Source organism: Chiloscyllium plagiosum, unplaced genomic scaffold (assembly GCF_037043375.1).
Source record: "Chiloscyllium plagiosum isolate Xiang-an unplaced genomic scaffold, Cpla_swu_hap1 HiC_scaffold_7, whole genome shotgun sequence".
Taxonomy (NCBI): Eukaryota; Metazoa; Chordata; class Chondrichthyes; order Orectolobiformes; family Hemiscylliidae; genus Chiloscyllium; species Chiloscyllium plagiosum.
In genome coordinates, this window is record NW_028270145.1 from 106,496,125 (window position 1) to 106,510,441 (window position 14,317).

A 14,317-nucleotide genomic window follows, 5' to 3' on the forward strand; every position below is an offset into this window, starting at 1 on the left:
CCAATTCAACCGCACCACTGTGCGTCTGGAGTCACATGTAGGCCACACCACATAACAAGGGCAGATTTCTTCCCCTGAAGGATATTAGTGAACCAGATGGGTTTTTACAGCATTTCTCAGTGGTTCCGTGGTCATCATTGGATAGCTTTTTCTTCCAGATTTTTATTGAATTCCAATTTCACCATTTGTCCTTCTCACCATTTGATTTGGGAAATAATGGAGAGCAGTTGAGAACTTCCTTCCAATCTCCTTGAGGACTGAACACAGTCACTTTGAGCAAAGAAATAAACCATTCAACCCTTTAGGCAAGTGTTAATTTTCTTCACCATCCTCCTCCCACTGTCCTTTACCTGACCCAATCGCTATTTGACACAGTCCTCTTTCCTCATCTTTGTTTTTCTTTCAGGGAGCCTGGGCATTGTTGCCCATCCCTGATTCGGAAATTTAGAAGAATGAGGGGGTGGGGAATCTTCTAGAAACGTGTAAAATTATGAAAGGCAATAGATAAGATAGAAGCAGGGAGGTTGTTTCCACTGGTGGGTGAAACTAGATTAAGGGGGCATAGCCTTAAAATGAGAGGGAGCAGATTTAGGACTGAGTTAAGGAGGAACGTCTCCACCCAAAGTGTTCTGCGTCTGTGGGATTCCCTGCCCAGTGAAGCAGTTGAGACTAGCTGGTTGAAGGTTTTCAAAGCAAACATGGATAGATTTTTGAACAGGAGAGCAATTAAAGGTTACAGTGAGAGGGTGGGTAAGTGGAGCTGAGACCATGAAAAGATCAGCCATGACCTTATTGAATGGCAGAGCAGGCTCAAGGGGCCAGATGATCTACTCCTCCTCCGAGTTCTTATGTTCTTAAACAGCTCGATCGTCCATTTCAAAGGGCAGTTTAAAGTCACCGACATTGCCGTAGACCTGGAGTCACCAGATTTCCTTTCAAAAGGGCACAAATGAATGAGTTGGCTTTTTACACCATTACTGAGACTAGCTGCATATTCCACCAGCTACCATGCAGCTGTTTGAACCCAGGTTCCTAGTATGTGTCTCTGGCTGTTCGTCCAGTGACATTACCACTATACCATTGTCACTCCCGGGTTTTCCATCAGCTGTGTCTACATAGAGTGGCAATGACAGAGTCATATTTTCACTGAACTAGCAACTGAAAGTTCAACTCCCATCATGGCAGATGGTGGAATTTGAATTCAATACAAATGTGGAATTTAAAAACAAGTCTAATGATGATCATTGCTGCAAACCCAATCAGGTTCACTCATGTCCTTTTGGGGAGGAAATCTATCTGCCTGACCCCCACGTGAGTCTAAACCCACAGCAATGTGGTTAACTCTCAATCGCCTTCTGAAGTGGCCTAGCAAGCCCCTCTGTTCAACGGCAAGTAGGGATGGCCAACAAAGGCTGGCCTAGCCAGCTATGCCCATATCCCATGAATGAAAAGAAGAAAATCAGCTCGACCACTCCCTGTGATATCAACCTCCACATTGTAACCATTCTTTAGATAAAGGCACACCTATTTATGGATTTTATCAGTAACTATCTTTATGGTTGTTGATTTTGGTCACACCAGAAATTCCTCCATTACATCTACCCTATAAAAACCTTCAACGAGGTCTATAAAGTAACCTCTCAGTCTTCTCTTTGCCCCAGACTGTCACTTGGATTGGAAGCAAAACAAGCAGTTCATGACTGGACACTAAATAGGAACATTGGACCTGGGAAGCAGGGGCGTGCAGTTTGACTAACAGGTCAGCGAAATTACCACCAGGCCATCACCTCTGCTATAATCTTGCCCATTTCAGTAAGGTTTTCTAACTTTAAATCCGTCTCCTGCAGTTACTATCTCCAGTAAAAATGGTTCTCCCCAGTTACTCTAGTGGAACCCTTCATAATTTGGAACTCCACGATTAGATCTTCCCTTGACATTCTCAGATCTAAGATGAAGAATCACAGCTTCTCTAGTCTCCAGCAGCATGACATTACTTCTCCCTGGTAACATTCTAGTTAATCTCCTATAGTCCCTTCCTTTGTCAGGCAAACCAACAAATGGTTTACACAGGAAATAACAGAATGTACAAAACAGCTGAATAATGTAGAGGGGACTACAAGATCAATTCGTCTACACAGCTGACTGAATTATATTGATATCTTCAGAGGAATTAGACACAAACTGCACAATCAAAATTAAGGTGACTCACTTATTCTTGCTCGAAATTACATCAACTCCTGTTGACCGCAGACAAAATGAACACATTCAGACATTACAAGTTTTATTTCAAAATGCATAGGAGCCAATAGTTCCCTAGTTCTCCATGGCACCACCTCAATCACAGTTGACTTGCCAACCAATCTCTTCTCATGCATGTTTCTTCCTTTGAAATATGGTACTCTTGCATCTGTCCTGATTAATGTAAGACAGTTTCGATAGCACATCTTTTTTAACAATATACAAGTTCAAGTAACTATAGTCAAAATTTATTTCACTGATGTTGGTAAAAAAAAAATCACTAGCTCTAAGCCCTGGAAGGGCCATCAAATATGAATGAAGAGACATTAAACATCTCAAAGGACAAGTCAATGGATAAGCAGAAGCGCTTATGGTGATATAAGTCAATTTTAAATTCTAATTTAATCTTCACTTGAGGCATTAGACTTTTCAAGTACTGAGTCTAGATTAGAGTGGTGCTGGAAAAGCACAGCAGGTCAGGCATCATCCAAGGAGCAGGAAAATCAACGTTTTAGGCAAAATCCTTTCAACAGGCTTTTGCCCTGTTCCTCGGATGCTGCCTGACCTGCTGTGCTTTTCCAGCACCACTTCACACTGTAAATTTTTGCTATAAATTCTGTGTTAGGATTCAGCCCTCACCTGATGAAGAAGCAACGCTCTGAAAGCTAGTGTGCTTACAATTAAACACGTTGGACTATAACCTGGTGTTGTGTGATTTTTAACTTTGTACACCCTTGTCCAACACCGGCATCTCCAAATCACTCTAGTCTAGGCTCTGATCTCCAGCATCTGCAGTCCTCACTTTTTTCAAATACTGAGGCAAGATGGCGACTGCAACATTTTCAGAGGACAGTTGAACCTAATTGCCCACAGGGATATTTAAAAGTCAACCACATTTCTATGGTTCCTGAGTCACATGTAGGCCAGACCAAATAAGGATGGCAGTTTCCTGCCCAAAAGGACATTAGTGAACCAGATGGGTTTTTCCAACAATCAACAATAGTTTCAAGATCATCATTAGACTCTTCATTCCAGACCTTTTTTTAAAATTCAAATCCCATTTGCCATGTTTAAAAAGTACTTGGGTGTGCACTTGAAGTGTTATAGCATTCACGGCAATGGGCCTAGTGCAGTAAAGTGGGACCATTGTAGGTTGTAGTGTATTTCTGTAATGTTTGGTCCTATGATTCTAAGATGCTAAAGCAGTTTGAGCAAATTGTGAGCACCCAGGGACTAAAGGGTTTATTCAGATAAACCCATTTGTAAATGTGGGCACAGAAATTATTATGGGAAAACGTTGACAGGAGTTTAAGAAACTCTGAGAACTAGAGGTTAACTGGTGTAGACACAAAGTGCATGCAGATACAAGATTTATTAACAAGATTTGGATTGTAAATTGACATTGAAGAAAACATACTTCATGGCTCGCTACCATCCCTTCCCCCAGTGCATATTTGTATCCAATTTAAAATTGTTCTGTGTTGGACTGTATATCTTTTGAAATACGAATTCACAAGCACGATTTTTTTCTAAGTCTGCTTATGGGTGATTTGTATGCAAACACATTCCAGCCTACTTAAGGAGTAAAAGTCAAAACAAATTTACAAAAGATTATGGCAATAATGTCTTTAAAAAAATTCCTTATGAATCAAATTGTCTCCACTCAGAAATCTTTGCTCACCAACTCTGAGCATTTTGACAATTTGGAATTCTTCCACGATTTCTACTTCACTTCTGTTTTTTTTTTCAGAATATAGTAAAGCTTTCCCAGAGCAGATGTGTGGATTTAATATAGAAATCTCCCCCATGGGTTCACAACCGGACCCCTCTCTCTGATTTTCTTCTAGACTTGTGTCATTTTCATTTTCATTGAAGAGAGACAGGGATTTCCAACCTGAGACTTTCGACTTTGGCTTAGCACAAGACGTCACTGGACATTAGGGACAGTCAGTGAGTGTGGCCGAGCTCATGATATCCATTACAATCCATTCGGGAATGGACCAATAACACATAGAGCTCTTAATACTGCTCAACCAGAACCCCATCCAAGGAAAACAATCAAGAACTAAAAGTGATGACAGAAGTACTGCTTCCTCCTGTGAACAAATTTCTCGGGGGTTCATTAGAGCTCACAAACCAGGATATGTCCAGAAGTCTGCAGGAAGAAAGGCAGAATGTGGATGAAGTGACGAGAAAGGGAAAGACAGAGAGGGAAAAAAAGAGAAAACTGCAGAACCATAGAAAAGTGACAGCACAGAAAGTGGCCATTCGGCCCATTGTGTCTGCGTAGCTGAATGAACCAGATGTCCATTATAATTCCACCTTCCAGCACCTGCACTGCAGCCCTGCAAGTGTCGATCTACGTTTATTGTAAAGGAGTTGAGGATTTCTGCTTCCAGCACCAAACTGGGCAGTAAAATTCAAGAACATTCCCCAGCATGGCCTGGCTCAAAAAGACTGCTTTCATATTCTCTCTAAACATTTTACCAACCAACTTAAATCTGAGGCCCCCGGGGAAGAGTGGGAGAGAGAAAACAGTCTCTTAATTCTTGTCAATCTCTTAGATTCCTATACACGTACCAGATTAGGATGCAGAAGTTGAAAAGTGTGGTGCTGGAAAAGCACAGCAGGTCAGGCAGCATCCGAGGAGCAGGAGAGTCAACCTTTCGAGCATAAACCCTTCATCAAGGAACAGGCTTATGCCCAAAACATTGGCTCTCCTGACCTTCAGATGCTGCCTGACCTGCTGTGCTTTTCCAGCGCCACATTTTTCGACTCTAATCTCCAGCATCTGCAGTCCTCACCGTCTCCATTGATGTGGAGGTGCCCAGTTGGACTGCGGTGGACGAAGGAGCAACACTCTGAAAGGGTGTGCTTTCAAATAAACCTGTTGGATTATAACCTGAAGTTGTCTGACTTCTGACCATACCAGATTATATACTGAGTTCATAGAACATAGAACAGGAACAGGCCCTTCAGCCCACAATGTTGTGCTGAACATCACACCAAATTAAACTAATCCCTTCTGCCTGCCCTTGGTCCATATCCCTCCATTCCTTGCATATTCATGTGCTTATCTCAAAGTCCCTTAAATGTCCCGATCATATCTGCCTCCACCTCCACTCCTGGCAATGTGTGACTATATTTCCGAATTACGGCTTTAACCATAAAGAGTTTGGTAATGTCACATAAGGTGTATAAATGGAGGCTTTTTCTCTTTCTTTTTTTTGTCTCATGGTCTACCTCCTTGGTAAGTATCTGTCAGGTTAGAACATAGAACATAGAAAAGTACAGCACAGAACAGGCCCTTCGGCCTACGATGTTGTGCCAAGGATTAATTCTAATGTAACATAATATAACCTTACTTACGCAACCCTCAATTCACTGCTGTCCATATGCATGTCCAGCAGGCGCTTAAATGTCCCTAATGAATCTGCTTCCACAACCACCGCTGGCAACGCATTCCATGGATTGTGATGTCCCATGTAATTATGGGTGCAACAGGTTGGAATTTAAGCATCAGAGGAGCTGGGATGGAGGGGTAATTGAGGGCACTGACAGATGAGTTATTTCCACTGTCTTCAGACATTTACACGTACCACATTACAGCCTGGGCAGTTGTTGCCGTTTTCACAGCTTCTCTGTCTCGAGTGCATGCCTCCACCACAATCAGCACTGCATCTAGTCCACGGGCCCCAGCTTGACCACAACGTGGGTAGCGGGCAAGCTGCATTCTCGTTGCAAAATCTGAAAGGAAAGAAGACAGCTTCAATAAAGATCAACGACCGGTCAGGAAAGAAGACTTGATCTTTAAAGGTCATGACTGCTTTTCCTCAAAAGGCAGCGGAAGCAAAGTCCTTGAATATTTTTAAGACAGGGTTAGGGTTAGATAGATTCTTGATTAGTAAAAGCGTTCATTGTAGGTGAAATATAGAGTAATCAGGACAGCTATGACATTATGGAATATTGGATTCTAAATTAGAGTGGTGCTGGAAAAACACAGCAGTTCAGACAGCATCCAAGAAGCAGGAAAATTGATGTTTCGTGCAAAAGCCCTTCATCAGGAATAGAGCATATTGGAGCAGTGTCAAAGGATGGAGTGGTCTACTCCCACTCTTTAATTGTATATTTGTATACTCGATAGCCTGGGTCCACATTTCACGCTTTTCCATTGGAACACAAGCTGTTGAGGTGGCATAAGGACAATAGAGAGTGGGGAAGCTCTGCAAAGGCTTCTGCAACAGTGTCCTCTAAACCTGCCACCTTCACCATCTGCGAAGACAAGGGGGCAGCCCCCAAGTCACACCTCCCCAAACTATATCACTGCTCCCTCACTGTCGCTGTGTGAAAATCCTGGGACACCCGCCTGGAAAAGAAATGGGTTGGTTCTACGTGCTGCTGCTGGTGGACTGCAGCAGCTCATGAAAGCAGCTTGCCACCACTTCCTCCAGGGCAACTAGGGACGGGCAATAAAGGCTGGCTTGACCTGCAAAGCCCACCTCACAAAGATGAATTAGAAAAACAAAGATGAGTCTTTGTGGGGCATCAGCCAGAGGACATGAGCCCCAGCCTGACCAGGGCACGGTGGCTCAGTGGTCAGCACTGCTGCCTCACAGCGCCAGGGACCTGAGTTCGATTCCACCCTCAGGCAATTGTCTGTGTGGAGTTTGCACATTCTCCCCGAGTCTGCATGGAGGTACTCTGGTTTCCTCCCACAGTCTAAATATGTGCAGGTTTGGTGGATTGGCCATGCTAAATTGCCCATAGTGTCCAGGAATGTGCAGTCCAGGTGGGTTAGCCGTGGGAAATTCAGGATTATAGGGAAAGTTGAGGGGGGGTACTTCAGGGTGAGATGCTCTTCAGAAAGTCAGTGTGGGCTCGATGGCCCGTTTCCACACTGTAGGGACTCTGTGACAGGGGTAGGTGGCGAATGGCTGAGATACAGAGGGTGACCTTGTCTTGACCCCACCCTAGACGTGATCCAATCAAAGGAGGGTTTTTTAACAGGCACGGAAAACCAAATCACTGCTCACTGCCAACAATAAAACGTAAGGCAGCTTGCCAAAGATTCTGGATGTTTCTAAATCAAACACTGCAGCAAAAATGCAAAATACTACGGGATGCAGGAAATGTAAAATGAAAACAGAAAATACTGGCAACCGCCCAGCAGGTCAGGCAGCAGCTGTGGAGGGTGACAAACTGAGTTAATGTTTCAGGTTGACAATCATCCACTAGGACGGTTCCAATGGAGCTTCATTGACCCAAAGTATTGAAGCATTTTTATCTCTCTCCGCAGAGCACTTCCATCATTTGCTGATTTTATTTCCAATTCCCAGCATCCGTAGTATTTTACTTTTGACTTGCTGTTTCTGTTCACATTTTCAGCCACCCAGAGAAACTGTACAATCACCAGCGCACACCAGTGTCTCAGAGAGCAGCAATTTGCTGTTTATCCCAGACCTTAGACTTTTCCCCCATGCCTGTCTGTACTTTCACAGCTCGTCAGACTGACAGCAAAAGGCCCAGTGTCCTAGGATCTGACCTGGATGGCACGGTGGCTCAGTGTCAGCACTGCAGTGCCAGGGACCCAGGTTCGATTCCAGCCTCGGGTGACTGTTTGTGTGGGGTTTGCATGCTCTCCCCGTGTCTGCATGGGTACCCTCTGGGTGTTCTGGTTTCTCCCACAATCCAAAGATGTGCAGGTTAGGTGGATTGGCCATGGGAAATTACCCATAGTATCTAGGATGTGCAGGCTAGGTGGATTAGTCAGGGGAAGTGCAGGGTTACAGATATGGGGCGGGATGTTCTTTGGAGGGACGGTGTGAACTCAAGGGGCCGAATGGCCTGTTTCCACACTGTAGGCATTCTGGGAATGTGTAGCTCCATTCACAGAAATGCATAATGCTGTGAAGCCTGGGAATCTGGAAAAAGAATGGAAATATGCGCACAAGAAAGTGGACTTAATGTTCCATGCCAATGAACGTTGGTTGTTGAATCTTGCAAGACAAGAAAGCTGTCTCCTCAACTGCTGGATGAGGTGAAGAGCATAAAGGGACCTGGACTGGTTTGAGATGAGGTGAGTCGGTGCCGCTGGTGAGGGAGGTCAGCAAATATAGAATCATAAACAGCACAAGAAGCCCTTCAGCCCATCACATCTATACTAAATGTATACTAGTTCAGCTTTCCCGTACTATGCGATAGCCTTGAATGCTTCAAAAGATCATCCATGTTGTTTTGTTTTCAAGCCATGATGTGGAGGAGCTGGTGTTGGACTGGGGTGGACAAAGTTAAAACTCCCACAACACCAGGTTATTGTCCAACAGATTTGATGGCACAGTGGCACAGTGGTTAGCACTGTTGCCTCACAGCGCCAGATACCCGAGTTCAATTCCCGCCTCAGGCGACTGACTGTGTGGAGTTTGCACATTCTCCCCACGTCTGAGTGGGTTTCCTCCAGGTGCTCCGGTTTCCTCCCACAGTCTAAGATATTCCAAACAATCTCTTTCGCCGTATTCAAGAACTTTTTTTTATTCTATCGTCTGAGTCTCGATACTTTTTTAGCTTTATTTGTGGTGGCTCCTTTGTTCACAATGCCAAAACTTAATACTTGAATCACTCTTGGATAGTTTATCAAAAATATATATAAAACCATCGTGGTAAAACTTCTTATTTCCACGTTTACTAATAATTTCTGTTTCCATACTAAAAATTCCTGTTCCAAAAATACAAGCTTAAAAAAAAACTCTCCTGTAATGAAAATAAGTTGTTACTGAAACAACGCAAACACTACCTTAACCAATAAAACAACAATTTTTTATACCAGCAATATTCAAAATATACGACTTACTTGTGGTGGTAAATCGTCTTCAGTGGCCAATGGGCGGTGGCTATGCGTCCTCGGTGGTCAAAATCTCCCAAAAATGTGCAGGTTAGGTGAATTGGCCATGCTAAATTGCCCATAGTGTTAGGTGAAGGGGTGAAATGTAAGGGAATGGGTCTGGGTTGGTTGCACTTCGGCAGGTTGGTGTGAACTTGTTGGGCCGAAGGTCCTGTTTCCACACTGTAAGTAATCTAATCTAATAGATTAATTTGGAAGCACTAGCTTTCAGAGAGCTGCTCCATCAACAGGTAGCTGATGAAGGAGCAGTGCTATGAAAGCTAGTACTTCCAAATAAACCTGTTGGACTATAACCTGGTGTTGTGGAATTTTAAACTTTTTTTAAAAGATTTTGAGGGTTCCCTCCCAGGCAATGCATTCCAGACTCTACCCCCACTCTCTGGATGAAAACCCTTTGCCTCAAATAGCCCCAATGAATGCTGGCATTTGGCATCAATGGTGCAGCAGGAGCAGTGGTCAATCGATTCCAGTTATTTCTACAACTCTTTCAAGAGTTACTGAATATTCACCAGGTTTTCCTGTTCTTATCTATGATCCAGTCGCGATGGGACCATTTGCCACAGCAGATTCATCGTCGACGAATAGCCACTGCCTTTTGACCACCGAGGACGCTTAGCCACCGCCCATTGGCCACTGAAGACGATTTACCACCGCAAGTAAGTCATATATTTTGAATATTGGTGGTATAAAAAATTGTTGTTGTATTGGTTAAGGTAGTGTTTGCGTTGTTTCAGTAACAACTTATTTTCATTACAGGAGAGTTTTTTTTTAAGCTTGTATTTTTGGAACAGGAATTTTTAGTATGGAAACAGAAATTATTAGTAAACGTGGAAATAAGAAGTTTTACCACGATGGTTTTATATATATTTTTGATAAACTATCCAAGAGTGATTCAAGTATTAAGTTTTGGCGTTGTGAACAAAGGAGCCACCACAAATAAAGCTAAAAAAGTATCGAGACTCAGACGATAGAATAAAAAAAAGTTCTTGAATACGGCGAAAGAGATTGTTTGGAATATCTTAGAGGAATAGCGCATAACTGTCAAATGAACTGAAATTTCATTGTTTAATATTAATGTGAGATTTTACTGCCATTATAAAGATTTTAAAAATATATTTCCATTTTCTGGTTTAAGTTTGTAACTCATTTATATATATAAACCAATAAAATGATATTTATTTTACTTTTTTTTTAATCAAAACGTAAGTATGTTGTTGTATAAATAAAGGGGACTGAGAAGTATGAAAGAACAGGTCGGAGGGAAAACATTCAGTACATATGTATATTTCCGGTGGTGAATAGTCTCCAGAGGTCAAACGACCCCAGTGGAGAAACGCTGGTGGTGAACTGGCAGTGGCTAATCATCGGTGGCGAATCTGCCACGGCAAATTGTTACCAACCCGATTCAGCTGTAGGAATGTCTAAGTAGCTCCAGCGCCTTTAATTTTTTTTCGTCTTTCATGGGGTGTCACTGGTAAGGCCAACATTTATTGGCCATCCCTAATTGTCATTGAACTCGGTGGTTTGCTCAGTGTCAGCCGCACTGCTGTTGAGCTTGAGTCTCACACAGGACAGACCAAATCAGGACAGCAAGTTTATTTTCCTAAAGGACTTTAGTGAACCAGATGGGTTTTCACTGCTGTCTATGATTATTTCTGTCGTTCCCATTACTGAGACCAGCTTTCAATTCCAGAAATGGAGGCACTTTCTTAGGAGGACAAGCTGAATAGGTGGCATTCTGGGCTTGATAGGGGAGATTTTGGGAGATTATTTCCCCTTGTGGGAGAGTCTAGGGCCACAGGCATAATCTCAAAATAAAGAGTTCACCCCATTTAACACAGGGATGAGGAGGAATTCCTTCTCTCAGAGGGTAGTGAATTTGTGGAAATCTTTAACACAAGGGCTGTCGAGGCTGGATCATTAAGGGTTGGACAGACAGATTTTTAATCAGTAAGGGAATCAAGGATTATAGGAAAAAGACAAGAATGCAGAGTTGAGAATTATCAAGTCAGCCATGATCTCAATGAACTGTGGAGCAGAATCAATGGGCTGAACTGCCTATTTCTGTTCCCACGTCTTTTGATAATTCCAGATTTATCAACAAAATTTAAATAGATTTGAACTCATGTTCCTAAATCATAATCTCTGGGCATCTGGATTACTTGACAAGTGGCATTACCACTACACCCATCAACTCCTCTGAGACACATGCGGAGTTGGCACAATGCTAGTGAAAATCATTAACAATTATAAACTATAAACATACACCTTGTGGAGTGGGGTTTTGGTTGTCCCTTCATCCATCAGGTCTCAGTCCCATATGATCTGAACTCATCGTGACATCCTTCCAATGGGCACGCTCAGTAGCTATTGCTGGAGTATTGCTAGGTCACCCTACACTGACCTGTTTTACTGATGGGTTTTCAGGAAGATCAAGGGCCCTGTGATTCATCAGGATGGGATCTATTCTGTTGGTAACTGTTTATACCAAGTCCATAGAAACCCATTGGAAGCAGAAATGGTTGAATGACCAAACACAGTACCGCTGTGTCAGCACTTCAAAGGAGCTTCAGTGGCTGTGAAACACATTGGGTTATTTTGACGTTACAAAAGACACTGTAGAAACAGAAATCCTCCCCGTATTCAAATTTGGACCATTTCCTAAATAAGAAAATCTGAAAGAACTGCTGGAAAAGCTGGGCAGCATCTGTGGAGAGAAATTGGAGTTAACGTTTCAGCTGTGGTGATCCTTCCTCAGAACTGATGGTAGCTTGGAAAATGTTTGTTTTTTTGCTGAAGATAAGGACTAAGTGATAGATGGAGATAGATTCCAAAGAGAGAAAAGAACAGTTGGTTCTTTGTTGGTTTTCCAGTTTATCCCCTTCCTTTCCTGAAGTTATCTTCATTCTTCCCTTCCCAAAGATTCTTCACAGCATAACATAGTGAGATGACACCAGGTTATAGTCCAATAGGTTTATTTGAAATCCCAAGCTTCAGGAATGTTGGTTCTTTGTTAGGACTTCACCTGATGAAGGAGCAGCACTCCAAAAGCTTGTGATTTAAAATAAACCTATTAGACTATAGCCTGGTGTCATCTAACACCGGCACCTCCACATCATGGTAGCCTTAACGAAGACTGTGTCTCCACAGCCATCATAAAGCCCCAGCAGGTCAACAGGGATCCAGTCTTTACCATGGCTGGTGACAATGGTCATTCAGAATGATCATGAGAAAGAGTCACTGATCATGTTTTCTCACATTGAAGCCCACCCAAACACCACCTTGCTTGAGACCAACTAATCCTTACAGTTCCATATTGACTGGGTTAGGAAGGACCTAATTCAGAACTAACCAACTGACAGTTGCAACCTGGTAATGCCTGGATTGAATTATCAACACTCTCCCCAGTCAAGAAGCCTGTCAGTCATCAAAATTCACACATTAATAGTGTCCCTTTGCATGAAGTGACAAAAGGTCCTAAGACAACCACATATGCAACTGATCGTTGTTCTTGTTCCTTTCTTCATTTCTCACTTCATTTCTTTTCTTCTTCTCTTATTTTCTTTTCACCCTCTTTTTCCCTCTCCTCTCTTCCCCCTCCTTTCTATCACTATTGCCATTTTCCTTCTCTATCTTCTCCCTCTTTCCTTTTGCCTCCCTCTTTCCCTCATTCTCTTGCCCTGAACACACTTTCATTATCATCTCTCTCTCTCTCTCACCTTGTTCCTCTCCTTCCCCCTTTCTCTCTTTCAACGTCTTCTCTTTATCTGCTTCCCTTCATCCCCTCGTTCCCAGCTCTGCTTTCAGTCTTTCCCTATCTCTTTCACCTCTCTCACTTTTAATTTCTTTCACATCTCTCTTCGTCCTTTTCCTTATCTCTTTCATCTTTCTCTCCCTGTCACGCTCTCTCTCTCTCTCTCTCTCTCTCTTTCTTTCATCTTTTGGTGTTTCCTTATCTGCTTCACTTCTGTCTCTCTTTCCTTACCTCTTTCGCCTCTCTCTTTCTTTCAGCCAAAGAAAGGAGTCAGTGTTCTGTGGTGGGAAGGAAGGTGGGAAATCTCAATAACATACAGAAAAGTCAGATAAAGAAAAAAAACAGGAGCCAAATCCCCTGGTGTATTTGAACTACCCTCCCTCCTCCAGAAATTTGCAGTGATTTTGGAAGAGGTGATGGAAATGAGCCAAGCTTACCTCTCCTCCCTGCTCTGGCCGACGCACACTCTTCCTCCATAGCGAGGAGTGGGATTACTGCAGGATCGCTGCCGAACCTGAAACCCAATGCCACAGGTCGTACTGCATGGAGCCCAGGAAGCCCAGACCGTCCAACCTCCATTCCTTAACACAGATACAAGACAGAATAAAAGAGTTAGGAGTCAAGGTAAGGTAAAGAGGACCATAGTCCCAGAGGACCATGGGCTGCTCTCTCTTATAGAGAGACAACTGACAGTGAGTTTAACCTGACGGTCATCATGTATCAGGCAAGGGGTGAGATTGAGAGGGTGGGACCTTCAAGGTAATCTCAGCCAGTACAGGAAGACTGAGGGGCTTCAGTGAAAAGCTAGGATCCCCAGTACAGACAACACCAAGAGTAAGGATAGAGGTTAGTTGGCACCAAATTGCAACAAATTTACCAATGCACATTTATATTACCTGGTCTGGTTTCCTCTCACAGTCCAAAGATGTACAGGTTAGGTGGATGGGCCATGCTAAATTGCCCATAGTGTCCGGGAAAGTGCAGGCTCAGTGGGTTAGCCATGGAAAATGCAGGGTTACAGGGATATGGTAGAGGGGTGGGTCTGGGTGCGATGATCGGTGTGGACTCGATGGACCAAATGACCTGCTTCCACACTGTAGAGATTCTATGAATCTCGAATTATAATCAACCATGATCTTAATGAATAACAGGGAGCAGGCTTGAGGGGCACAATGGCCTACTTCATACATTTGTGTATAAATACTATGTGTTTAGTGTTACGTTGGTGTATCTAAATCCTAAAAGGCAGCTCTCATCAAGTCTTGCCAGAGTTAAAACGGCATTTCTCCAGATTTAAATCAGGAACTACGAGCTTGACAAGATCACCGAGGTTACCTGATGACACTCACATTCTATGAGGCTGCTTAGTGAGCACAGAACTTGAAACGAATAACACAGCAGCTATCTAAACCTTCCTGAGACTGTCC

General features: G+C 43.2%; 1 protein-coding gene across 3 annotated transcripts in view; it reads right to left on the bottom strand.

Annotated features, from left to right (window-relative positions):
* The window catches only part of sema5ba (sema domain, seven thrombospondin repeats (type 1 and type 1-like), transmembrane domain (TM) and short cytoplasmic domain, (semaphorin) 5Ba), a 324,529-nt gene that overhangs the window by 45,531 nt on the left and 264,681 nt on the right, over positions 1-14,317 (bottom strand). For all 3 annotated transcript variants that reach the window (XM_087989341.1, XM_087989339.1, XM_087989340.1), the window contains exons 15-16: positions 13,328-13,471; positions 5,838-5,985 (exon numbers count right to left, since the gene is read on the bottom strand). In XM_087989341.1, coding sequence (XP_087845467.1) covers positions 5,838-5,985; positions 13,328-13,471 — 292 coding nt within the window. The remainder of the gene's footprint in view (positions 1-5,837; positions 5,986-13,327; positions 13,472-14,317) is intronic.